The sequence below is a fragment of the Babylonia areolata genome, chromosome 27 (assembly GCF_041734735.1).
Source record: "Babylonia areolata isolate BAREFJ2019XMU chromosome 27, ASM4173473v1, whole genome shotgun sequence".
Lineage (NCBI taxonomy): Eukaryota > Metazoa > Mollusca > Gastropoda > Neogastropoda > Buccinidae > Babylonia > Babylonia areolata.
Window position 1 is genome coordinate 40,724,007 of NC_134902.1, and position 27,772 is coordinate 40,751,778.

The 27,772-nt window shown below is 44.7% G+C and overlaps 2 protein-coding genes across 16 annotated transcripts in view; both read right to left on the reverse strand.

The window, feature by feature from the left end:
- The window catches only part of LOC143301258 (gamma-secretase subunit Aph-1-like), a 30,902-nt gene extending 23,928 nt beyond the window's left edge, over positions 1-6,974 (reverse strand). For all 9 annotated transcript variants that reach the window (XR_013057751.1, XR_013057752.1, XR_013057756.1 and 6 more), the window contains exons 1-3: positions 6,854-6,974; positions 3,855-4,044; positions 777-920 (exon numbers count right to left, since the gene is read on the reverse strand). Coding sequence is in view for 3 of the 9 variants with exons in the window: in XM_076615405.1 (XP_076471520.1) it covers positions 777-920; positions 3,855-3,967 (257 nt within the window). In the remaining 6 variants the exon portion in view is untranslated. The remainder of the gene's footprint in view (positions 1-776; positions 921-3,854; positions 4,045-6,853) is intronic.
- A 9,858-nt stretch (positions 6,975-16,832) lies between these two features.
- LOC143301288 (nck-associated protein 1-like) overlaps positions 16,833-27,772 on the reverse strand; it is a 95,845-nt gene continuing 84,905 nt past the window's right edge. For 4 of the 7 annotated variants that reach the window (XM_076615486.1, XM_076615485.1, XM_076615487.1 and 1 more), the window contains 4 exons: positions 27,020-27,130; positions 22,359-22,471; positions 18,540-18,629; positions 16,833-17,638 (listed from right to left, as the gene is read on the reverse strand). In XM_076615486.1, the coding sequence (XP_076471601.1) occupies positions 17,525-17,638; positions 18,540-18,629; positions 22,359-22,471; positions 27,020-27,130 (428 nt within the window). In that variant the 3' untranslated portion in view covers positions 16,833-17,524. The remainder of the gene's footprint in view (positions 17,639-18,539; positions 18,630-22,358; positions 22,472-27,019; positions 27,131-27,772) is intronic. The other 3 variants (XM_076615488.1, XM_076615484.1, XM_076615489.1) reach the window with 1 other exon arrangement.

The following is a 27,772-nucleotide window of genomic DNA, read 5'->3' on the forward strand; positions in this document are numbered from 1 at the left end:
CCTGTAACACAGCTAATGGAATGTTTGGCACAAAAAACAACAAAACAAAACAAAAAAACTGTCTTAAGAATGACTTTTAATTCACTGAAAAGTTGGAAATGTTACACAGACTGTATGGCAGTGAGTTCCAGAAACACTTAACAGAAGACGTCAAGCAATTCATTTCTTCACTGTCAACAGGTACCCTTCGATCTTGGCCGTTTTACTTGCACTTCTTTTATCAGTAGCTCTTGCTCTCTTCCAAATACCTCTCAACAGACAAACCACTGACTAAAATGCCCAGTTTATAGAAGAGAGGATATCCACCTGCCTGAAGAGAATATCCACCTGGTAACCTACCTGAGGAGTTTATAGAATAGAGGATATCCACCTGCCTGAAGAGAATATCCACCTGGTAACCTACCTGAGGAGTTTATAGAATAGAGGATATCCACCTGCCTGAAGAGAATATCCACCTGGTAACCTACCTGAGGAGTTTATAGAAGAGAGGATATCCACCTGCCTGAAGAGAATATCCACCTGGTAACCTACCTGAGGAGTTTATAGAAGAGAGGATATCCACCTGCCTGAAGAGAATATCCACCTGGTAACCTACCTGAGGAGTTTATAGAAGAGAGGATATCCACCTGCCTGAATCAGATACTTGTAGTATAGAGAATATCCACCTACCTATCTGAGGAGTTTATAAGAGGGAATAACAACCTACCTCAGGAGGTCTTTTTAGAAGACAGAACATCCACCTACCTGAGTTCATAGGAGAGGAAACATCCACTTACCTTAGGAGTTTATAGAAGAGGAAGCGGAATCCCTCTTGGAAGAAGACAGAGAAGACCATACCAAAGGCCAGCTGGTCTTTGAGGGGAACCACAGCAAACCATAACAGTGAGGACGTTAACAACGACAGCAACCAGAAGAAGCCACTGAAACACACAGACATCATGTGTCTGCTGACAGTTCTCACAATGACACAACCACTGAAACACAGACATCATGTGTCTGCTGACAGTTCTCACAATGACACAGCCACTGAAACACACAGACATCATGTGTCTGCTGACAGTTCTCACAATGACACAGCCACTGAAACACACAGACATCATGTGTCTGCTGACAGTTCTCACAATGACACAACCACTAAAACACAGACATCATGTGTCTGCTGACAGTTCTCACAATGACACAACCACTAAAACACAGACATCATTTGTCTGCTGACAGTTCTCACAATGACACAGCCACTAAAACACAGACATCATGTGTCTGCTGACAGTTCTCACAATGACACAGCCACTAAAACACAGACATCATGTGTCTGCTGACAGTTCTCACAATGACACAGCCACTAAAACACAGACATCATGTGTCTGCTGACAGTTCTCACAATGACACAGCCACTGAAACACAGACATCATTTGTCTGCTGACAGTTCTCACAATGACACAGCCACTGAAACACACAGACATCATGTGTCTGCTGACAGTTCTCACAATGACACAGCCACTAAAACACAGACATCATGTGTCTGCTGACAGTTCTCACAATGACACAGCCACTGAAACACACAGACATCATGTGTCTGCTGACAGTTCTCACAATGGCACAGCCACTGAAACACACACATCATGTGTCTGCTGACAGTTCTCACAATGACACAGCCACTGAAACACAGACATCATGTGTCTGCTGACAGTTCTCACAATGACACAGTCACTGAAACACACAGACATCATGTGTCTGCTGACAGTTCTCACAATGACACAGCCACTGAAACACAGACATCATGTGTCTGCTGACAGTTCTCACAATGACACAGCCACTGAAACACACAGACATCATGTGTCTGCTGACAGTTCTCACAATGACACAACCACTAAAACACAGACATCATGTGTCTGCTGACAGTTCTCACAATGACACAGCCACTGAAACACAGACATCATGTGTCTGCTGACAGTTCTCACAATGACACAGCCACTGAAACACAGACATCATGTGTCTGCTGACAGTTCTCGCAATGACACAGCCACTGAAACACAGACATCATGTGTCTGCTGACAGTTCTCACAATGACACAGCCACTGAAACACACAGACATCATGTGTCTGCTGACAGTTCTCACAATGACACAGCCACTGAAACACAGACATCATGTGTCTGCTGACAGTTCTCACAATGACACAGCCACTGAAACACACAGACATCATGTGTCTGCTGACAGTTCTCACAATGACACAGCCACTGAAACACACAGACATCATGTGTCTGCTGACAGTTCTCACAATGACACAGCCACTGAAACACAGACATCATGTGTCTGCTGACAGTTCTCACAATGACACAGCCACTGAAACACACAGACATCATGTGTCTGCTGACAGTTCTCACAATGACACAGCCACTGAAACACACAGACATCATGTGTCTGCTGACAGTTCTCACAATGACACAGCCACTGAAACACACAGACATCATGTGTCTGCTGACAGTTCTCACAATGACACAGCCACTGAAACACACAGACATCATGTGTCTGCTGACAGTTCTCACAATGACACAGCCACTGAAACACACAGACATCATGTGTCTGCTGACAGTTCTCACAATGACACAGCCACTGAAACACACAGACATCATGTGTCTGCTGACAGTTCTCACAATGACACAGCCACTGAAACACAGACATCATGTGTCTGCTGACAGTTCTCACAATGACACAACCACTGAAACACACACATCATGTGTCTGCTGACAGTTCTCACAATGACACAACCACTAAAACACAGACATCATGTGTCTGCTGACAGTTCTCACAATGACACAGCCACTGAAACACACAGACATGTGTCTGCTGACAGTTCTCACAATGACACAGCCACTGAAACACACAGACATCAAGTGTCTGCTGACAGTTCTCACAATGACACAACCACTGAAACACACAGACATGTGTCTGCTGACAGTTCTCACAATGACACAGCCACTGAAACACACAGACATCAAGTGTCTGCTGACAGTTCTCACAATGACACAGCCACTGAAACACACAGACATCATGTGTCTGCTGACAGTTCTCACAATGACACAGTTTATATGGCATACCTTTCTTTGTCTACTTTGTTGCAATCACTCGTTTGAAGAGTTTTTGACTAAAGTTATTTCAAGAGTTATTAAACTAAAGTTTCAGCTACCACATTTTTAGACACTACCCTTTAATAATAATATGTTTGTTACTCTGAACAGGAACCAGATTTTTCTACTTAAAAATTGAAAGGCTAGCAGGTATTGTGCACTTTAATTATAGTTTAAAATATATTTTTCTTCTTCTCCTTGAAATTTTACTTTCACTTATATACTGACACTAAATAACAATTAACACAATGATTTAATAACAAACAACATAAAAATCTGACAAAAAATTTCTTGTTGAACACAGTTTATCAAAATTACATAATTGTTTCATGCTCAATCTTATACTTGATTTATATAACATTCTTTTTAAAAACTCACTGCTAGAATCATATGATTAACATAAGATTTTTCAAATCTGAACATTGACCAAAAAATAAAAACAAAAATAGATTTTAAAAAAGAAAGAAACTTGGAAAGGAAGAATTCAGAAAGAAAATTTTCTGGCAAATGCTTTCTTCATATAAAGCGCGCGCGCACACGCACACACACACACACACAAATTGTTATACCACACACACAAAAACACACAGACACACACAAACACTGTCACACATCACACATACACGCACATAAAACTAACGCATGCAGACAGTGGGGTTTGAATGTGGAGGAATCACAAGCGACATAAGTGCTGAGTGCCACACTCCTACACTACAGCAACACACCTGGCAATCAGAACGATGACTCTCAGCGGGTCACGGGCGATGGTGAAAAGAAACATAGCCAATGGAGGACCAAAGGCGATAAACGTGCAGCCAAAAAACTCCATTAAAGTCATGATGGCTGGTTAATCGGTTTCTCAACTCCTGTGTTGATGGCAGTCCTGGGCAGCTCTGTCTGGCTTGATGAACTCACCTGTAGCACATATCAAACAACATCAACATCATATCTTTAAAATATGAACTATGGTCTCTCTCTTTCCCGGTCTCTCTTCCTCAAACACTTCTTTTGTTACAGAAATATATATATATATATACACACACACACACACACACACACATACACACACACACACACACACACACATATATATATATATATATATATATAGAGAGAGAGAGAGAGAGAGAGAGAGAGAGAGAGAGAGAGAGAGAGATTGTATGGAAAAAAAAAATCTAGAACGATTTCCAGTGTTAAAGTTATTTCATACATGCCATGCAGATTTTTACACATTACATGCATTAGATTTATATAAAACACTTAAACAGCATGCACATATGTACATTCATTCCATACCTATCCACAAGAATGAGCACACACATTATCATAACGTGCGTGCTTATTCTTGTGCATAGGTATGGAATGAATATGTAGATGTACACATCTACACATACTTAAAACATAAAATAGCAATTTCTTTTTTTAATAGATATACATGCATCTCCCTCCCTCTCATTGTATTACACCTGACACAGTGCCATGTTTGCTGCTGAACAATCGAAACTGTACACAAACATTGAAGTTGAAACTTGTAGTTGTACCTATGTAAACCAAGTCAGGTGAGATCTTCTTCTTCTGCGTTCACTCGTATGCACACGAGTGGGCTTTTACGTGTATGACCGTTTTTACCCCGCCATGTAGGCAGCCATACTCCGTTTTCGGGGGTGTGCATGCTGGGTATGTTCTTGTTTCCATAACCCACCGAACGCCGAGATGGATTACAGGATCTTTAACGTGCGTATTTGATCTTCTGCTTGCATATACACACGAAGGGGGTTCAGGCACTAGCAGGTCTGCACATATGTTGACCTGGGAGATCGTAAAAATCTCCACCCTTTACCAACCAGGTGCCGTCACCGTGATTCGAACCCGGGACCCTCAGAATGACAGTCCAACGCTTTAACCACTCGGCTATTGCGCCCGTCAGGTGAGATCAAGAGTGGAAGTTTACAATTTGTTTTCCTAAGAGATACTTTTTTTCAAGAGATGTTGTTTTTTTTCTGCAAAGGAAGGATACTTTTGACTCTGACATGTTTGCATCCAAGAACAGGTTGTCTTTATTTTCATTCAAACTGGTGCAGGTCTGTATGGCAGTATGACTCTACATCTCTAGTTATAAAACTTTTTAAAAATCTATCAATAGCATTATGTAGCTGTCCTACAGATTTATCAGCACCAACATTATGAATATGTTGATGATATGGATACTTATGTAGCACCTATCCACTGATCTTAAATTCTTATTGTATTAAAACAGTGAAAGGTAGTTTTTTGTAGTTGTTGGTGTTGTTTTGTTGTTGTTTTTTGGGGGGTGGGGGGGGGTGGGGGTGGGAGGGGTGAACATTATAAAGTGACAAAGCTGTGTGAAATTTTGGCTGTTCAGGAATTGTCACAACAGACTAAACAGTACAACACCAACTATCTTGTAGTTGTACAGATCTATTATCCCGTTTGATTTTATTTTTATTTATTTATTTTTTTTATTTTAAATAATACAAACAGTATCATCAAAATAAATAACTGTATCAAAGTCAATTTTTATCCTAAAATTCATTTTTATACAATTACATTGATAGATAAACACTGAAACAGGAAAATGTATACATACTTGAAACTAGATGGTGTCAAATAAATTTTTGCCAGGAACAAGTTTCTCTCTCTCTTTTTTTTTTAACAGGGGCCACAGTTCAACAATGTCTCGTCCGAAAGATTTGCACTCAAACTGCAGGCTGCTGGTCCAGTCAAAGGGAAGAATAAAAATCATAGTCTGTGAATCACCCACATTTTTTCTGATTGTTTTGGGGGTGAAAAGCAAAAAGAAGTGGTCTGCCAGGGGAAAAACAACAACAAAAACAATACATGCTGACATAGAATCCCCACCATTTTGATATTTTATATGCTTTTTTCATCTAAGTCTTTTAGTTACTTTCTATCCAGACATTTCTTCCTCCACACATCTCCCACATGGCAGAGTAATCAATATGTTGATGTGGCCATTACCATAATGATGATGATGATGACTCAAATCCATGACAACCACATTTTACTTCACTATTCTTTTTCCTGTATACTTTGCTATTTCTATCTACTGGCTAGGCCACCAATCAGTCCACTGCAGACACTTTGACATAATTAATCTCTGTCTCTTTCAAACTTACATTTTGAAGAGGCATAAGTCTGTAAAATTCTGAGAATAATAATAATCTCCCTTCACTCGCCTTTCTATTGTACTATGAGTATGAGTCATTACTGGTGACAATGATATTATGATGCCCCAAACAACACCTCTGGCATCCGTTACGGACACATCGAGATCAAGAAACTGTTTAAAGTTTTCACATAACACACACACACACAAATCTATTGATCTAGTAGAGTCCTTACGAGCAACATCATATGATTCGATCATTCATTAGTTTAATCATATGCCTCGGGCAGTTCATCCAGTACTGGGTCAGTGGGTGGTACATTCGTCTTCTGCTCAAGTTCGGACAACGGACATGATGGATGTGACAGTGTCCGCCTGTGGTCTGCATCATGTGATACATGTCTGACAAAACATCGTGAGGATGATCAGCTGATCAAGGATCAACTTCACTCCTCACTGGTCTAATGATCACTGCCCAGTTTGTTTTGACACAACTGTCGAACTGAGAACAGAAACTGTGAAAGAAACATGCAGTCAGAAAGAAAATATTCATACTGTGACTTGACAAACACTTACTTTTCCTGGAAACTGCTCTGCAAATAAAGATTGACTCCTCAACTTAAAAGGCAACAAAAGATGACCAAGTCTGTCGATGATTTACAGCGAACGTTCGAAGAACTTCCGCTTTGCTGTTTCCATCAAGTGTAACTGAAAACCGATATCCAACCAAATACACTAATTCAATCCGCACTTTCAGTTTCAAAGTGACAGTATCAGTATCAGTAACTCAAGGAGGCGTCACTGCGTCCGGACAAATCCATATACGCTACACAACATCTGCCAAGCAGATGCCTGACCAGCAGCGTAACCCAACGCGCTTAGTCAGGCCTTGAGAAAAAAACAAAAACAAAAAAAAACCGGAAAAAAAGAAAAGAATGGTAATACTGAATAACAATAATGATAATGATGATGATGATATGATGATAATAATTAAAAAAAAAAATTTATAGATAGAATGAGACAATAATGATGATAAATAAGCAAATAAATGTAAAACTGACATGCAGACACACACACACACGCACACACACACACACACACACACACACACACACACACACACACACACACACACACACACACACACATACACACACACACTCACTCACACTTACACACACACACTTAGTACACACACACACACACACACACACACACACACACACACACACACACACACACACACACACACACACACACACACACACACACACACACACACACACACACACACACAGAGTGTGTCAAAGCGTACGTACTGATCCATATACGATATACCCAGTCTGCTTTGAAAAAGAAAAGAATGAAAAAAAGGAGCAGATTTGTGACCCATCGTGCTGGTCAGTCAGGCCCTAAGAGCCTAGCTTGGTTTGTGTCAAATGTCTGCAAAATGAAACAAAATGACTGAACGAAAGGAACAAGTAAGTAACTGTCCATCAAAACACAATGAACTTAAAGATAGGTAGAAGGCAAATGATTGAGATGAATAAGAACAAAAAAAGGGCCACACTCAGTGAACTTGAAAGCACACACACCACGGTGCCCACTGCAGTCGGTGATGCCGGCACACACACACTGACACTCACACACTGTCACACACACACTGACACTCACACACACTGTCACACACACACACACACACACACACTGACACTCACACACACTGTCACACACACACTGACACTCACACACACTGTCACACACACACACACACACACACACACACACACACACACACTGACACGCACACACACTGTCACACACACACACACACACACACACACACACACACACACACACACACAAACACCACACACACACACACACACACACTGACACTCACACACACTGTCACACACACACACACACTGTCACACACACACTGACACACACACACACACACCACACACTGACACTCACACACACGGTCACACACACACTCACACACACACACACACACACACACACACACACACACACACACACACACACACACACACACACACACACACACTGACACTCACACACACTGTCAGACACACTCAGTGTCACACACACACACACACACCATCACAAACACACACACACACACACACACACACACACACACACACACACACACACACCGTGACACCGGGCACATCAACACACACGCACACGTACACACACACACACACAGACACACACACACACACACACACACACACACACACACACACACACAAACACACACACACACACAACCGTGACAGCGGGTACAGAGTATTGATACAGTGTTCAAGAGGTTCAATTCCATATCCATGTCGTAACAAGTTCACACTTGAATCGCTAGGTGGAATGCAGGTACCAATAAATCAGTTTAGCTTTAACAGTGGTAGATCCTGTGTAACTGTTGCTGAATACTTTACATGGCTGGATTTGATCGCTTGAAAACAGTAAACCAATGGATGTAATTTATCTGGACTTACAGAAAGCCTTCATTAAATTTCCTCATAATTGGTTAATTGTTAAATTGCAGAGGTATGGTATTTGCGGTAAATTGTTGGAATGAATAAAAGACTTCTTGTTTGAAAGATCACAGTATGTATCAGCAGGGACTGAGTCATTGTGTCCTGTTAACGTGAGTAGTGGTGTTCCTCAGGGCAGTGTCTTGGGCCCACACTCTTTGTGTATTATATAAATGGTGCGCCTGATGTACTGGACTGTTTTGTGAAACTCTTTGCAGATGATACAAAGATCTATGAGGAAGTAGATTCTGATGCTGGTAGATTGAAGTTGCAAGTTAGTATTGATTAGTTAATACACTGGATTTGCTTTGCAAATCAAACAAATATCGGCATCATTTCCAAATCAACATTGCGCAAATGTCTTCAAAACGGAACAGAGTCTCTGTGGGCTTTTCCAAATACAATAGACTGAGCAACACACTAGACGCCACGTTCTTGGCATCAGAGATCTTTTCCCATCCCTCTTGCGACCAATCAGTGGCAGCCTCTGTGCGTGTGTGTATGTGTGTGTTTGTGTGCATGTGTGGGTCTGTGTTTTTGAGTGTGTTTGTGCATGCACAAGAGTGTAAGTGTACACAAGTGTCAGGCGTGTGTGTGTGTGTGTGTGTGTGTGTGTGTGTGAGGGGGAGGTGGGGGTGCGGTGGGGAGGTGGGGTAGAGGATGAGGTATGTGAGTGTATGCATGCCTACACTGTGGGAGCAACATGATATTGGAACGTATATATATATATCTTTGTATATATGTGTGTGGGGTTGGGGGTGGGAGATATGGGCGTATGTGTGTGTGCTTGTACAAGTAAGTGTTCATCTGTGTGTGTGTGTGTGTGTGTGTGTGTGTGTGTGTGTCGTGGAAGCTGCGATACGTAGACTAGAAAAGTGTGTGGAGGAGGGGGGTAGAGGAGGTGCAGGGTAATGTGTGGTGTGTGTGTGTGTGTGTGTGTGTGTGTGTGTGTGTGTGTGTGTTGGAGCTCATGTACGTTTATATGTATTTGACTGTGCTTCCATATCTGTGAAACTGCATGTTTGGTGCATATCTGTTATGCATGTGTGGGTGTATGTGTGAATGTGTGTCTTCATGTTTTACATTTATTTGCTTATTTATCATCATTGTTGTCTTATTTATTTATTTTTTATTATTATTCTTTTATTATTATTATTACTACTATCTTTTTATAATATAATTGTTATTTATTTATTTATGTAAGCTTATCTATTATTTATTCACCTTTCTTTTTTTTCTCAAGGCCTGACTAAGCGCGTTGGGTTACGCTGCTGGTCAGGCATCTGCTTGGCAGATGTGGTGTAGCGTATATGGATTTGTCCGAACACAGTGACGCCTCCTTGAGCTACTGAAACTGAAACTAATACACTGGAGTGATAAATGGCAAATTAAATTTAATAGCAATAAATGCAAAGTTTTCCATGTAGGAAGGAATAATCCACATTTCAGGTATTATATGGATGGTACTGAGCAGGAGACGTCATTGGAGAGGGATCTTGGGTCCTGGTTGACTCTGATCTCTCTTTTGATGTTCATATTAACGGAACTATAAAACAGGCCAATAGATTGACTGCAATGATAGCAGGGAATATACAGTGTAAAAATAAGAACAGTATGGTGCCATTATCTAAGTCATTAGTCAGGACAAAACAGTCTTGGAATATGGGAATGTTGTCTGGAATACGGGCTTAGTGAAACAAATAGTATTGAAAATATTCAACGAAGATTTACTAAAACAATTATTGGCTTTGCTGATATGGACTATGAAAATAGAGTATAGAAGACTGTGTGGTGATTCAACAGAGGTGTACAAAATAACTCATGGATTATATGACTAGAACTATAAATTCCTTGTTTTCATTGAATGAGAACACTGTTACAAGACACACACTGAACATACAGATTTTATTTTGTCAACAGTAACCATGATTTAGACAAAACACATTTTCAATAATAGCAGAAGGATTTATTCTGAATAAATAAAAAAATGTACATTGTATCGATGACATACAAAATACCATACTAAGTTATAAATAATGACAGTATCTTTTTGAGATGTACAATGGGATCAAAGGGTGCACATTGTGCTGATTCTGCAATACACAAGAGTGCCAATATATTTTTTTTTTAGAACTGATGTGGTTTGTTTTTCATGAGCCTTTCACTTCATCCCCACTACAGGGTATATTTCACACACTGTGTGTTGCTGCTACTGGTTTTGACACGTGCATCACTGCAAGCATTTGGAGGAAGACCCAGAAACGTTTCCGTCCAACCCCCGTGCTAAGAATGGACCAATGGTTTCTTTAAGTGATAGGTTATGTCCAACCCCCGTGCTAAGAATGGACCAATGGTTTCTTTAAGTGATAGGTTATGTCCAACCCCCGTGCTAAGAATGGACCAATGGTTTCTTTAAGTGAAAGGTTACGTCCAACACCTGTGCTAAGAATGGACCAATGGTTTCTTTAAGTGATAGGTTATGTCCAACCCCCGTGCTAAGAATGGACCAATGGTTTCTTTAAGTGAAAGGTTACGTCCAACACCCGTGCTAAGAATGGACCAATGGTTTCTTTAAGTGAAAGGTTACGTCCAACCCCCGTGCTAAGAATGGACCAATGGTTTCTTTAAGTGAAAGGTTACGTCCAACCCCCGTGCTAAGAATGGACCAATGGTTTCTTTAAGTGAAAGGTTACGTCCAACCCCCGTGCTAAGAATGGACCAATGGTTTCTTTAAGTGAAAGGTTTAAGGTCCCATAGCCTGTAATGGGCACTGGGGCAGTGACTTCATATCCATCACGTCTTTGGCTTGGTACAGGAGGGTGAGGCACGGTATAGGAGGGTGAGGCACGGTATAGGAGGGTGAGGCACAATCCTCTACTTGCTCCAGTTAGGTAGCCATCCATTCACACCTGGGTGCAGTCAGGAACACCAGAGTACAGTGCCTTCCCCAAGGACACAACACCATGCTGAAACAGGGCCTGGAACCCTCATCACTGGTCAACACTGGATCACAAATAAACGCTTAACCGTTTTTGCCACGCACCCCCCCCCCCCCCCCCCCCCCATGATTTCTACACTCCCTCAAAGCTTCCTCCGAGGTTGAGTTGCGGATTCCTGTTTCTGTGCTGCTTCCACTGTGATATCAGGAGGTGTCCACTATCACTGCAACATCCTCCAGCTGCTGTTGAGGAAATCTTCTGGTGTGTTGTCACTGAAATTAGGATCTGCTGGTTTGCTGTGCTTTATATTTCTGACATGGTGTGTTGTCACTGAAATTAGGATCTGCTGGTTTGCTGTGCTTTATATTTCTGACATGGTGTGTGTTGTCACTGAAATTAGGATCTGCTGGTTTGCTGTGCTTTATATTTCTGACATGGTGTGTGTTGTCACTGAAATTAGGATCTGCTGGTTTGCTGTGCTTTATATTTCTGACATGGTGTGTGTTGTCACTGACATTAGGATCTGGTGGTTTGCTCTGCTTTATATTTCTGACATGGTGTGTGTTGTCACTGAAATTAGGATCTGCTGGTTTGCTGTGCTTTATATTTCTGACATGGTGTGTTGTCACTGAAATTAGGATCTGCTGGTTTGCTGTGCTTTATATTTCTGACATGGTGTGTGTCGTCACTGAAATTAGGATCTGCTTGTTTGTTGTGCTTTATATTTCTGACATGGAGTGACCCACTTCTTTCTTATGTCGTGTTTGTCACGCTTGATGTTAGTGACCACCAACACCTTCTGGGTGCTTAGCAATGTTCACAGTTTCACAAAACAAAATGATCTGTGCTGTGCTCTTTTTAATGTACTTTTTTTTCTTCAGCACTTCAGTTTTGTCTGTCTCATGGTAGACAGCTGACAGATGACTGAGAATGTCTTTTATTGAAACTAGAGTCTTTTGTTTTGGACAGAATGTCTTCTCATTTCACATTCAACCTGTGATACATCATAAAAGCTTTTCTCGTATGAGTCACAAAGATCTGTTTTCACATCCAACCTGTCGTGTACTACTTAAGCTTTTTGTGTTTCAGTCACAAAGATCTGTTTTCACATCCAACCTGTCGTATACTACGTAAGCTTTTTGTGTTTCAGTCACAAAGATCTGTTTTCACATCCAACCTGCTGTGTACTACGTAAGCTTTTTGTTTTTCAGTCACAAAGACACAGCACATCTGCTCTGTGAATGATTCAAACTCACAAAACTCAGACCACATGGATTCGAAGAGCTATCAGTATCTTCCTCTTCACTATATTTTCTGCACTTTGAATGAACACAGCAATATTTGCGACACACAGGAACAGAGTTACAAGTCTGAAATACTAGCATCCTTCAAAATCACTGTTATACTTGATATACAAGGCATCATGCATGCACACACTAATCTTATGAGGAAAATTCACAATCAGTTTACAAACAGTAATAACACTAACATCATGTGAGCTGAACAAGTAGTTTAAAAAAATATTATTATCATTATTTTTTAATTTTTTACAAGGTTCTTGTCCAAAGTAAGAATTTAGTTTTGATGACCTTTAAAAAACAATTTTTTTTTTAGAAGTTCCTCGATATGACTTGAAGATCCTGAGTGAAGCAATAGATGTTTGTCTGGTTGGACTGTTGACCATGACAGCATGGAAGTGAAATGCCTGGTGATGTGAAAGACCCTTACACACACACACAGCTGTGGCTGGGTATGGGTTGAACCACTGAAGGTCAGAGCTGTGGCTGGGTGTGGGTTGAACCACTCAAGGTAAGAGCTGTGGCTGGGTGTGGGTTGAACCACTCAAGGTCAGAGCTGTGGCTGGGTGTGGGTTGAACCACTCAAGGTAAGAGCTGTGGCTGGGTGTGGGTTGAACCACTCAAGGTAAGAGCTGTGGCTGGGTGTGGGTTGAACCACTCAAGGTAAGAGCTGTGGCTGGGTGTGGGTTGAACCACTCAAGGTAAGAGCTGTGGCTGGGTGTGGGTTGAACCACTCAAGGTAAGAGCTGTGGCTGGGTGTGGGTTGAACCACTCAAGGTCAGAGCTGTGGCTGGGTGTGGGTTGAACCACTCAAGGTCAGAGCTGTGGCTGGGTGTGGGTTGAACCACTGAAGGTTAGAGCTGTGGCTGGGTGTGGGTTGAACCACTCAAGGTCAGAGCTGTGGCTGGGTATGGGTTGAACCACTGAAGGTCAGAGCTGTGGCTGGGTGTGGGTTGAACCACTGAAGGTCTTCACACAGGGCCGTGTTCAGCCTGACTACAAGTCTTTGCTGGTCTCTTTCTTTTTCTTCAGGAACTAGACACACTGAGTTTTGTGGCATTGACCAATGATAATGTTTTAAGAAGTGTACAGTGAAAATTGATTCTTCATTCACATGTTTTAAGAAGTGTACAGAGAAAATTGATTCTTCATTCACATGTTTTAAGAAGTGTACAGTGAAAATTGATTCTTCATTCACATATTTAACAACAAGAAGGCAGGTAAGCAAAGGAACACAATTATTTTTATTTCAGATGTAAAAAGCAGAAGAAGAAGAAGAAGAAACATCTGCTGGAGATTTTGATTCATTTTACTGCAGAAAATGTATTTTTGTCTGTTTGCAGGTGTTGGATATAGATGTACAAGTGCAGTAAAACAGAACATACCGTTCACTGGGGCGTGAATGCTGCTTCTGATGACACTGACCTGTGTCCTGTGTGTGTGTGTGTGTGTGTGTGTGTGTTCCGAGTCCTGCTTTCACACAGTTTCATTCAAGCAGTGAGGGATTACCAGGCATCTCACTGTCAGCAACATCTACTTGACAAACACACAACACACACATTGGGAAAAAAACGTATTGATGTATGCACATACAGACGTATGCTTGTGCCCCTGTTTACATAACTATGAAACACGTACAGATCATCAGGACAGTGGTTGCAGCTAATACCTCAGTAACTTGAGTCTCAACAGAATCATAAAGTTTATCTCTGATTTTCATGAATATGTCTGCATGTCAGTCTTCCAATGGACTCCACAGAGCATGTGCCTAACCCGGTCAATGTCTTAAGCGAGAACACTTGCAAGTAAATGACAAAGCCTCATATTTACACTGTCATCCATGCAATACAGAATTTCAATCGATCCTCAAATGGAAATAATTGACGTGATATTACATTACAATACCAGATCTATACGGAAGCATTAAATATCAAGCCAAGAACAAGTCAAGAAATTAATGTTCAATCAAAAAAGAAACCAGGGGGGAAAAAACAGAGACTCCAAACAGAAAACGAGAACAGTCTGTGGATCTGTGTCTGTGTGCATTCTGTGTGACTGTGTGGGGTGGGATGTGTCCAGGATATTGTCTGATGGTGTGGTCTACCCTTTGTAACTACCACAGGGTGACATGACTGAATCAGAAGTTCAAAGTTGTCCCATAAATCATCCCCAATAAGGTGAAATGACTGATTCAAAATTTCAAAAATCATCTGGCAGTAAAAAGACATTTCACATGTTGCATGCTGTGTTTGGAAGCACCATTCTCCCCACATCAGGTGAACACGGCAAAGAAATGGTCCAGTCAAGGTATTGTAATACTGCTACACACAGCACAGGTGACAAAATTCCACTGGGACCAAAAAACAAAAAGACAGACCCCCCCCCCCCCCCCAAAAAAAAAAAAAAAACCCCAGAAAAAAAGTTTGGCCAAATTCAGTGAAGAAAACAACAACAACAACAAAACACCAGTCTGGCTAAATTCAATGAAATGTCTACGTGGATAAGAACACAAACAGAAAACAGAAAGCAAACTGCACATGAAGTACTGCTGAAAGTGAGACCAGAGGTGATGGATCACTGTGGCCCAGTGGTAACATGCCCAGTGAAGACACCACTGTCCACAGGCTCCATTCCCAAACAGAACAGGAATGTTGCCCCCCCCCCCCCATTCACTTCACTTCACTGATGCTGAGCAGTGGTCAGGGTGCTGAGATTTTGGAAGAGATGGTAAACCCAGGTTCCATGTGCAGCATGAAGGAACCCAGTCCCATGTGCAGCATGAAGGAACCCAGTCCCATGTGCAGCATGAAGGAACCCAGTCCCATGTGCAGCATGAAGGAACCCAGGTCCCATGTGCAGCATGAAGGAACCCAGGTTCCATGTGCAGCATGAAGGAACCCAGTCCCATGTGCAGCATGAAGGAACCCAGGTTCCATGTGCAGCATGAAGGAACCCAGTCCCATGTGCAGCATGAAGGAACCCAGGTCCCATGTGCAGCATGAAAGAACCCAGTCCCATGTGCAGGAACCCAGTCCCATGCGCAGCATGAAGGAACCCAGTCCCATGTGCAGCATGAAGGAACCCAGGTCCCATGTGCAGCATGAAGGAACCCAGTCCCATGTGCAGGAACCCAGTCCCATGTGCAGCATGAAGGAACCCAGTCCCATGTGCAGCATGAAGGAACCCAGTCCCATGTGCAGCATGAAGGAACCCAGTCCCATGTGCAGGAACCCAGTCCCATGTGCAGCATGAAGGAACCCAGGTCCCATGTGCAGCATGAAGGAACCCAGTCCCATGTGCAGCATGAAGGAACCCAGTCCCATGTGCAGCATGAAGGAACCCAGGTCCCATGTGCAGCATGAAGGAACCCAGTCCCATGTGCAGCATGAAGGAACCCAGGTTCCATGTGCAGCATGAAGGAACCCAGGTCCCATGTGCAGCATGAAGGAACCCAGGTCCCATGTGCAGCATGAAGGAACCCAGTCCCATGTGCAGGAACCCAGTCCCATGTGCAGCATGAAGGAACCCAGGTTCCATGTGCAGCATGAAGGAACCCAGTCCCATGTGCAGCATGAAGGAACCCAGTCCCATGTGCAGCATGAAGGAACCCAGGTCCCATGTGCAGCATGAAGGAACCCAGTCCCATGTGCAGCATGAAGGAACCCAGGTCCCATGTGCAGCATGAAGGAACCCAGTCCCATGTGCAGCATGAAGGAACCCAGGTTCCATGTGCAGCATGAAGGAACCCAGGTTCCATGTGCAGCATGAAGGAACCCAGGTCCCATGTGCAGCATGAAGGAACCCAGGTTCCATGTGCAGCATGAAGGAACCCAGGTTCCATGTGCAGCATGAAGGAACCCAGGGCAACAAACGACAGACAGCTTTATTGAAGGAACCCCTGTGGGACACAGGAAGATGCTACATACTTCATGTAATGGGTTGTCCCTGGCAGAATGGTGCACAACAATCCACTCTAATTGTTCACAAAAAAAGAGAGAAAAAACCCCCTGAAAAGAAAAGAAAGAGGGGTGTCTGCACTGCAGTGATAGCTCTCCCTGGGGGACAGCAGCCTCTATTTCACACACAGGAATCTGTTGTGGCAAAAAATCAGTCCTGTGAATACCGTACAATGCAACACAATACAATGTAATACAATGCCATACAATGCTGCAATGCTGTCCAGCTGAGTGTTATCCATCACTCACACAGAGGTCAGTCAGTGGTCAGCCAGTGGTGGGTCAGTGGTTGGTCAGTCAGCCAGTGGTGGGTCAGTGGTCGGTCAGTCAGTGGTCAGCCAGTGGTGGGTCAGTGGTCAGTCAGTCAGCCAGTGGTGGGTCAGTGGTCAGTCAGTGGTTGGTCAGTCAGCCAGTGGTGGGTCAGTGGTCGGTCAGTCAGTGGTCAGCCAGTGGCTGGTCAGTGGTCGGTCAGTCAGCCAGTGGTGGGTCAGTGGTCAGCGGCAGAGGCCTTGTAGACAGAGTTGTAGGCGTTGCGCAGCAGTGCATAGGGAAAGCAGGACTCCAGCAGATCCATGGTCAGGAAGGGAGACTCTTGCACAATCTGAAAACAGGCCACACGACTCTTCATTGTGGAACTGTTGTCATGGGGTCTTCATTGTGTGTGTGTGTGTGTGTGTGTGTGTGTGTGTGTGTGTGTGTGTGTGTGTGTGTGTGCATGACAGACAACACAAGACATTGGAGGATAAGAGAGAAGAACTGGTGCACTTTTTTACATCCAGTCCCTGCCCTGGAACATAGTCTGCACTGCACAATAGCACATTTTAAGTCATAGCATGCACTACACAATACTGCATACAGTCATAAGCATGGTAGTAATAAGACACACACACACACACACAAACACGCAATCACACACACACAAATACTCACACACACACAAACACGCAATCACACACACACACAAACACGCAATCACACACACACATAGGCAAAAGCATGGTGTTAATAAAATACATCAGAAAAAGAAACATAGAGAACACACACACACAAAGACACACACACAAAGACACACACACACTCACACACAGAACCACATGCATAGTATTAATAAAATCCATAGGAAAATGAGCATTTAAAAGTCACAAACACCCACACAGACACATTCACACACAAACACACTTACTCATGCACACTTACACACATTACAGGGAGCGAGAGATGGAGAGAGAGAGAGAGAAAGAGGGACAGAGAGAGAAAGAGAGACAGAGAGAGAGAGACAGAGAGAAAGAGAGAGAGACAGACAGAGAGAGAGACAGAGAGAGAGAGAGAATGTTTTTGGTTGTGTGTGTGTGTGTGTGTGTGTGTGTGTGTGTGTGTGTGTAAGATGCACACATTTGTATGTGCATATGTGAGTATGTATATATGAGCATGTGTGCAGTGGTGGGCAGGTATATCTGACAGTGTGAACAGGTGTATCTATGGACAGGTAAGTCAGCACTGACCAGGTCCAGCAGGATGTAGACTGACTCTCTGTTCTTCACCGCCTCCTTCTCGTTCTCTGACCCCAGCCGCAGCAGACTGGAGGACGCCAGCTGACACACAGCAAGGAAGGGATTATTCCTCAGTCACACAGCAAGGGATTACTCCTACCAGTCATACAGCAAGGGATTATTCCTTACAGTCACACAGCAAGGGATTATTCCTACCAGTCACACAGCAAGGGATTATTCCTCAGTCACACAGCAAGGCAGGGATTATTCCTCAGTCACACAGCAAGGGATTATTCCTACCAGTCACACAGCAAGGGATTATTCCTTACAGTCACACAGCAAGGAAGGGATTATTCCTTACAGTCACACAGCAAGGAAGGGATTATTCCTCAGTCACACAGCAAGGAAGGGATTATTCCTCAGTCACACAGCAAGGCATGGATCATTCCTACCAGTCACACAGCAAGGGATTATTCCTACCAGTCACACAGCAAGGGATTATTCCTTACAGTCACACAGCAAGGGTTTATTCCTCACAGTTACACAGCAAAGAAGGGATTATTCCTCACAGTCATACAGCAAGGAAGGGATTATTCCTCAGTCACACAGCAAGGAAGGGATTTATTCCTCAGTCATAGCAGGAGATTATTTCTCACAGTCACACAGCAAGGCAGGGGATTATTCCTCAGTCATGGCAGGGGATTAGTCCTCAGTCACACAGCAAGGCAGGGGATTATTCCTTACAGTCACACAGCAAGGCAGGGGATTAGTCCTCAGTCACACAGCAAGGCAGGGGATTATTCCTTACAGTCACACAGCAAGGCAGGGGATTATTCCTTACAGTCACACAGCAAGGCAGGGGATAATTCCTCACAGCAATCACAGCAAGGCAGGGGATTATTCCTCACAGTCACACAGCAAGGCAGGGGATTATTCCTCACAGTCACACAACAAGGCAGGGGATTATTCCTCAGTCACAGCAAGGCAGGGGATTATTCCTCACAGTCACACAGCAAGGCAGGGGATTATTCCTCACAGTCACACAGCAAGGAAGGGGATTATTCCTCACAGTCACTCAGCAAGGCAGGGGATTATTCCTCACAGTCACACAGCAAGGCAGGGGATTATTCCTCACAGTCACACAGCAAGGCAGGGGATTATTCCACAGTCACACAGCAAGGAAGGGGATTATTCCTCACAGTCACACAGCAAGGCAGGGGATTATTCCTCACAGTCACACAGCAAGGCAGGGGATTATTCCTCACAGTCACGCAGCAAGGAAGGGGATTATTCCTCACAGTCACTCAGCAAGGCAGGGGATTATTCCTCACAGTCACACAGCAAGGCAGGGGATTATTCCTCACAGTCACACAGCAAGGCAGGGGATTATTCCTCACAGTCACACAGCAAGGAAGGGGATTATTCCACAGTCACAAGGCAGGGGATTATTCCACAGTCACACAGCAAGGCAGGGGATTATTCCTCACAGTCACACAGCAAGGAAGGGGATTATTCCACAGTCACAAGGCAGGGGATTATTCCTCACAGTCACACAGCAAGGCAGGGGATTATTCCTCACAGTCACACAGCAAGGCAGGGGATTATTCCTCACAGTCACACAGCAAGGCAGGGGATTATTCCTCACAGTCACACAGCAAGGAAGGGGATTATTCCACAGTCACAAGGCAGGGGATTATTCCACAGTCACACAGCAAAGCAGGGGATTATTCCTCACAGTCACACAGCAAGGAAGGGGATTATTCCACAGTCACAAGGCAGGGGATTATTCCTCACAGTCACACAGCAAGGCAGGGGATTATTCCTCAGTCACACAGCAAGGCAGGGGATTATTCCTACCAGTCACACAGCAAGGCAGGGGATTATTCCTCATAGTCACACAGCAAGGCAGGGGATTATTCCTCACAGTCACACAGCAAGGCAGGGGATTATTCCACAGTCACACAGCAAGGCAGGGGATTATTCCTCACAGTCACACAGCAAGGCAGGGGATTATTCCACAGTCGCACAGCAAGGAAGGGGATTATTCCTCAGTCACAGCAAGGCAGGGGATTATTCCTCACAGTCACACAGCAAGGCAGGGGATTATTCCACAGTCACACAGCAAGGCAGGGGATTATTCCTCACATTCACACAGCAAGGCAGGGGATTATTCCTCACAGTCACACAGCAAGGAAGGGGATTATTCCTCACAGTCACACAGCAAGGCAGGGGATTATTCCACAGTCACAAGGCAGGGGATTATTCCACAGTCACAGCAAGGCATGGGATTATTCCTCACATTCACACAGCAAGGAAGGGGATTATTCCTCAGTCACACAGCAAGGAAGGGGATTATTCCACAGTCACACAGCAAGGCAGGGGATTATTCCTCACAGTCACACAGCAAGGAAGGGGATTATTCCTCACAGTCACACAGCAAGGCAGGGGATTATTCCTCACAGTCACAGCAAGGCAGGGGATTATTCCTCACAGTCACACAGCAAGGCAGTGGATTATTCCTCACAGTCACACAGCAAGGCAGGGGATTATTCCTTAGTCACACAGCAAGGAAGGGGATTATTCCTCACAGTCACACAGCAAGGCAGGGGATTATTCCTCACAGTCACACAGCAAGGCAGGGGATTATTCCTCACAGTCACACAGCAAGGCAGGGGATTATTCCTCACAGTCACACAGCAAGGAAGGGGATTATTCCTCACAGTCACAGCAAGGCAGGGGATTATTCCTCACAGTCACGCAGCAAGGAAGGGGATTATTCCTCACAGTCACTCAGCAAGGCAGGTGATTATTCCTCACAGTCACACAGCAAGGCAGGGGATTATTCCTCACAGTCACACAGCAAGGCAGGGGATTATTCCTCACAGTCACACAGCAAGGAAGGGGATTATTCCACAGTCACAAGGCAGGGGATTATTCCACAGTCACACAGCAAGGCAGGGGATTATTCCTCACAGTCACACAGCAAGGAAGGGGATTATTCCACAGTCACAAGGCAGGGGATTATTCCTCACAGTCACACAGCAAGGCAGGGGATTATTCCTGTCACACAGCAAGGCAGGGGATTATTCCTACCAGTCACACAGCAAGGCAGGGGATTATTCCTCATAGTCACACAGCAAGGCAGGGGATTATTCCTCACAGTCACACAGCAAGGCAGGGGATTATTCCTCATAGTCACACAGCAAGGCAGGGGATTATTCCTCACAGTCACACAGCAAGGAAGGGGATTATTCCACAGTCACACAGCAAGGCAGGGGATTATTCCTCACAGTCACACATCAAGGAAGGGGATTATTCCACAGTCACACAGCAAGGCAGGGGATTATTCCTCACAGTCACACAGCAAGGAAGGGGATTATTCCACAGTCACACAGCAAGGCAGGGGATTATTCCTCACAGTCACACAGCAAGGCAGGGGATTATTCCACAGTCACACAGCAAGGCAGGGGATTATTCCTCACAGTCACAAGGCAGGGGATTATTCCAGTCACACAGCAAGGAAGGGGATTATTCCACAGTCACAAGGCAGGGGATTATTCCACAGTCACACAGCAAGGAAGGGGATTATTCCACAGTCACAAGGCAGGGGATTATTCCATGGAGGAACATAGCAAGGGTTTATTCCACAGTCACAAGGATGGAGATAATACAACAGTCACATGTATAACATTTAGAATTTAGTTTCCTTTCCACGTTTTTTCCCACAAACTCAGACCATATAACCCACCCACCCATACCCACAAACTCACACCCCCTCCCCCCCACCCCCCCCACCCCCGATCCCCCCATCCCCCCTGAGATCCGACTCACAGCCAGGAACTCCTGCAGGCGTGTCTCGGTGTCCCCAGGTCCGTACAGAGAGAACAGCGCCCCTGCCAGGGCGTTGATGGACTTGGCCAGACAGTGGGCGTTGTTCAGGTGACCTGCCGCCCAACACACACATCACACACACATCACACACATCAGAAATACATCACACACATCACACACACATCACGCACATCATACACATTGCAAACACATCATACACTCATCACAAATATATCACATATCACACACAGAGCACACATACAAACATCAAAAACACATCACGCATCACACACAATCACAAACACAGCACACACAGCACAACCACAGCACACACACACAGCAAACACAGCACACACAATCACAAACAGCACACATAGCACACACAATCACAAATATAGCACACACACAGCGCACACACAATCACAAGTATAGCACACACAATCACAAACACAGCACACACAGCACAAACTGTGATTCCCTCCTCAACACTGTGATTCCTCCTCAACACTGTGATTCCTCTTCAACACTATGATTCCTCTCCTCAGCACTGTGATTCCTCTTCAACACTGTGATTCCTCCTCAACACTGTGATTCCTCTTCAACACTGTGATTCCTCCTCAACACTGTGATTCCTCTGATTCCTCCTCAGCACTGTGATTCCTCTCCTCAACACTGTGATTCCTCTTCAACACTGTGATTCCTCTTCAACACTGTGATTCCTCCTCAACACTGTGATTCCTCTTCAACACTGTGATTCCTCCTCAACACTGTGATTCCTCTCCTCAGCACTGTGATTCCTCCTCAACACTGTGATTCCTCTCCTCAACACTGTGATTCCTCCTCAGCACTGTGATTCCTCCTCAACACTGTGATTCCTCCTCAGCACTGTGATTCCTCCTCAGCACTGTGATTCCTCCTCAACACTGTGATTCCTCCTCAGCACTGTGATTCCTCCTCAACACTGTGATTCCTCTTCAACACTGTGATTCCTCCTCAACACTGTGATTCCTCCTCAGCACTGAGATTCCTCCTCAGCACTGTGATTCCTCCTCAACACTGTGATTCCTCTTCAACACTGTGATTCCTCTCCTCAGCACTGTGATTCCTCCTCAACACTGTGATTCTTCTCCTCAACACTGTGATTCCTCCTCAACACTCAGCATGCTGTGATTCAGTCAGCATGCTGTGATTCCTCTTCAACACTGTGATTCCTCCTCAACACTCAGCATGCTGTGATTCAGTCAGCATGCTGTGATTCCTCTTCAACACTGTGATTCCTCCTCAACACTCAGCATGCTGTGATTCAGTCAGCATGCTGTGATTCCTCTTCAACACTGTGATTCCTCCTCACCACTGTGATCCCTCCTCAACACTCAGCATGCTGTGATCCCTCCTCACCACTGTGATTCCCTCCTCAACACTGTGATTCCCTCCTCAACACAGTCAGCATGCTGTGATCCCTCCTCAACACTGTGATCCCTCCTCAACACTGTGATCCCTCCTCAAAACTCAGTCAGCATGCTGTGATTCCTCCTCAACACTGTGATCCCTCCTCAACACTGTGATCCCTCCTCAACACTGTGATTCCTCCTCAACACTGTGATTCCTCTCCTCAACACTGTGATTCCTTCTCAACACTCAGCATGCTGTGATTCAGTCAGCATGCTGTGATTCCTCTTCAACACTGTGATTCCTCTCCTCACCACTGTGATCCCTCCTCAACACTCAGCATGCTGTGATTCCTCTTCAACACTGTGATTCCTCTCCTCACCACTGTGATCCCTCCTCAACACTCAGCATGCTGTGATTCCTCCTCACCACTGTGATTCCCTCCTCAACACTGTGATTCCCTCCTCAACACTGTGATTCCCTCCTCAACACTGTGATCCCTCCTCAACACTGTGATTCCTCCTCAACACTGTGATTCCTCTCCTCAACACTGTGATTCCTCCTCAACACTCAGCATGCTGTGATTCAGTCAGCATGCTGTGATTCCTCTTCAACACTGTGATTCCTCTCCTCACCACTGTGATCCCTCCTCAACACTCAGCATGCTGTGATTCCTCTTCAACACTGTGATTCCTCTCCTCACCACTGTGATCCCTCCTCAACACTCAGCATGCTGTGATTCCTCCTCAACACTGTGATCCCTCCTCAACACTGTGATCCCTCCTCAACACGCAGCATGCTGTGATTCCTCCTCAACACTGTGATTCCCTCCTCAACACTGTGATCCCTCCTCAACACTCAGTCAGCATGCTGTGATTCCTCCTCAACACTGTGATCCCTCCTCAACACTGTGATCCCTCCTCAACACTCAGTCAGCATGCTGTGATTCCTCCTCAACACTGTGATCCCTCCTCAACACTGTGATCCCTCCTCAACACTGTGATCCCTCCTCAACACTCGGTCAGCATGCTGTGATCCCTCCTCACCACTGTGATCCCTCACCACTGTGATCCCTCCTCAACACGGTGATCCCTCCTCAACACTTTGATTCCTCCTCAACACTTTGATTCCTCTCCTCAGCACTGTGATTCCTCCCCAACACTCAGCATGCTGTGATTCCTCCTCAACACTGTGATCCCTCCTCAACACTGTGATTCCCTCCTCAACACTCAGTCAGCATGCTGTGATTCCTCCTCAACACTGTGATCCCTCCTCAACACTGTGATCCCTCCTCAACACTGTGATTCCCTCCTCAACACTCAGTCAGCATGCTGTGATTCCTCTTCAAGACTGTGATCCCTCCTCAACACTGTGATTCCTCCTCAACACTGTGATCCCTCCTCAACACTGTGATCCCTCCTCAACACTGTGATTCCCTCCTCAACACTCAGTCAGCATGCTGTGATTCCTCTTCAAGACTGTGATCCCTCCTCAACACGGTGATCCCTCCTCAACACTGTGATTCCCTCCTCAACACTCAGTCAGCATGCTGTGATTCCTCCTCTAAAATGTGATTCCTCCTCAACACTGTGATCCCTCCTCAACACTGTGATCCCTCCTCAACATGGTGATCCCTCCTCAACACTGTGATTCCTCCTCAACACTGTGATTCCCTCCTCAACACTCAGTCAGCATGCTGTGATTCCTCCTCTACACTGTGATCCCTCCTCAACACGGTGATCCCTCCTCAACACTGTCTCAGTCATTGTTCTGTTTCTGACCTCCTCATTTGCGATGTGTGGTATCTGTATCAGATGTCCAGGATCTTCTGGTGGCATCTCATCTCAAGGGTTTCAGTGTAACTCTGGAGTTCAGCAGTAAGGGTCTATGATTCACAAACGTACAGAAAAACTGATGTAACAAGTGTATGCACGAGTTTCATTTTTGATGCCAGGGAGACGTTTCTGTCATGCCATGAGGTTTTCAGTGTTGTCAGCACTGCTGTTGACTGCACAATTCGGGCCAGAGCTTCTGGTTTTGGTCCTTTGTCTGAGACGGCTGCACCCAGGCACATAAAACTGTTGACAGTTTCAAGGTTTAGGCCTCCACTCTGATGTCCTTTCAGATTCCACTGGTGCTGCTGGTCATGATTTTCGTCTTGTCAGCACTGATCTCCATGCTGCAGGCCTGCGACGTTTTGTTGAGGCTCTCCACAAGATTGGTCAGTTCCACTTTATCGTCAGCTGGTCCATCAATGTCCGCAAACTGCAGGTTCATGATGACTGTGCCACCAACACTGACTGACCTCCATGCTCTTCAAGAGTGCCAGTCATCAGTCTCTTTAAGAAGATACTGAGTGGATTGCTTTCACACACGTTTCCCACAGGACAACACTTTTGTTGCCATGGGTTCTCTTGCAGTGTGCCAAGAGTGTGCTGCATAAGGAACCTCAGTTTATCATCTCGTCCGAAAGACTAGACGCTCAGTTTGATTTTCCAGTCAAACTTGGAAGAAGGGGATGAGCGAGATTCAAACCCAGACCCTCACAGACACTGTACTGGCAGCTGTCTTGGACGTTCTGACACCTTCCTTCTGGCTAGAAGTAGAAGAAGAAACAGCAAATCAAGAAGGTGAAGAAGAAGAAGAAGAAGTAGAAGGTAAAGAAGGAGTAGGAGGAGAAGAAGAAGAAGAAGAAGAAGAAGAAGAAGAAGAAGAAGAAGAAGAAGAAGAAGAAGAAAAAGCAGCAACAGTAGAAGAAGAAGAAGAAGAAGCAGAAGAAGAAGAAGAAGAAAAAGAAGCAACAGAAGAAGAAGAAGAAGCAGAAGAAGAAGAAGAAGAAGAAGAAGAAAAAGAAGCAACAGAAGAAGAAGAAGAAGAAGAAGAAGAAGAAGAAGAAGAAGAAAAAGAAGCAACAGAAGAAGAAGAAGAAGAAGAAGGAGAAGAAGAAGAAAAAGAAGCAACAGAAGAAGAAGAAGAAGCAGAAGAAGAAGAAGAAGAAGAAGAAGAAAAAGAAGCAACAGAAGAAGAAGAAGAAGAAGAAGGAGAAGAAGAAGAAAAAGAAGCAACAGAAGAAGAAGAAGAAGAAGAAGAAGAAGCAGCAACAGTAGAAGAAGAAGAAGAAGAAGCAGAAGAAGAAGAAGAAGAAGAAGAAGAAGAAAAAGAAGAAGAAAAAGAAGCAACAGAAGAAGAAGAAGAAGAAGAAAAAGCAGCAACAGTAGAAGAAGAAGCAGAAGAAGAAGAAGAAGCAGGGTGCAGCCCCAGTGACCCCTGACCTTCCAGTGGCGCCTTGAAGACGGACAGATCGTGGCGGGCCAGTTTGGGGATGGACACAGCCACAAAGACAAACAGCAGGCAGGAGATGGTGTACTCGTCCTCTGCGTGCTCTGCAACAACATGGCATAGGCTGCAACATCATGACACCAACATCATGGCACAGGCTGCAACATCATGGCACAAACATCATGGCACAGGCTGCAACATCATGGCACAAACATCACGGCACAGGCTGCAACATCATGGCACAAACATCATGGCACAGGCTGCAACATCATGGCACAAACATCACGGCACAGGCTGCAACATCATGGCACCAACATCATGGCACAGGCTGCAACATCATGGCACCAACATCATGGCACAGGCTGCAACATCATGGCACCAACATCATGGCACAGGCTGCAACATCATGGCACAGACTGCAACATCAAGACACAAACATCATGGCACAGACTGCAATATTATGACACCAACATCATGGCACAGACTGCAACATCATGGCACCAACGTCATGGCACAGACTGCAACATCATGGCACCAACATCATGGCACAGACTGCAACAGCATGACACCAACATCATGGCACAGGCTGCAACATCATGACACCAACATCATGGCACAGACTGCAACATCATGACCACATCATCATAGCACAGGCTGCAACATCATGACACAAACATCACGGCACAGACTGCAACATCATGACCACAACATCAAGGCACAGGCTGCAACATCATGACACAAACATC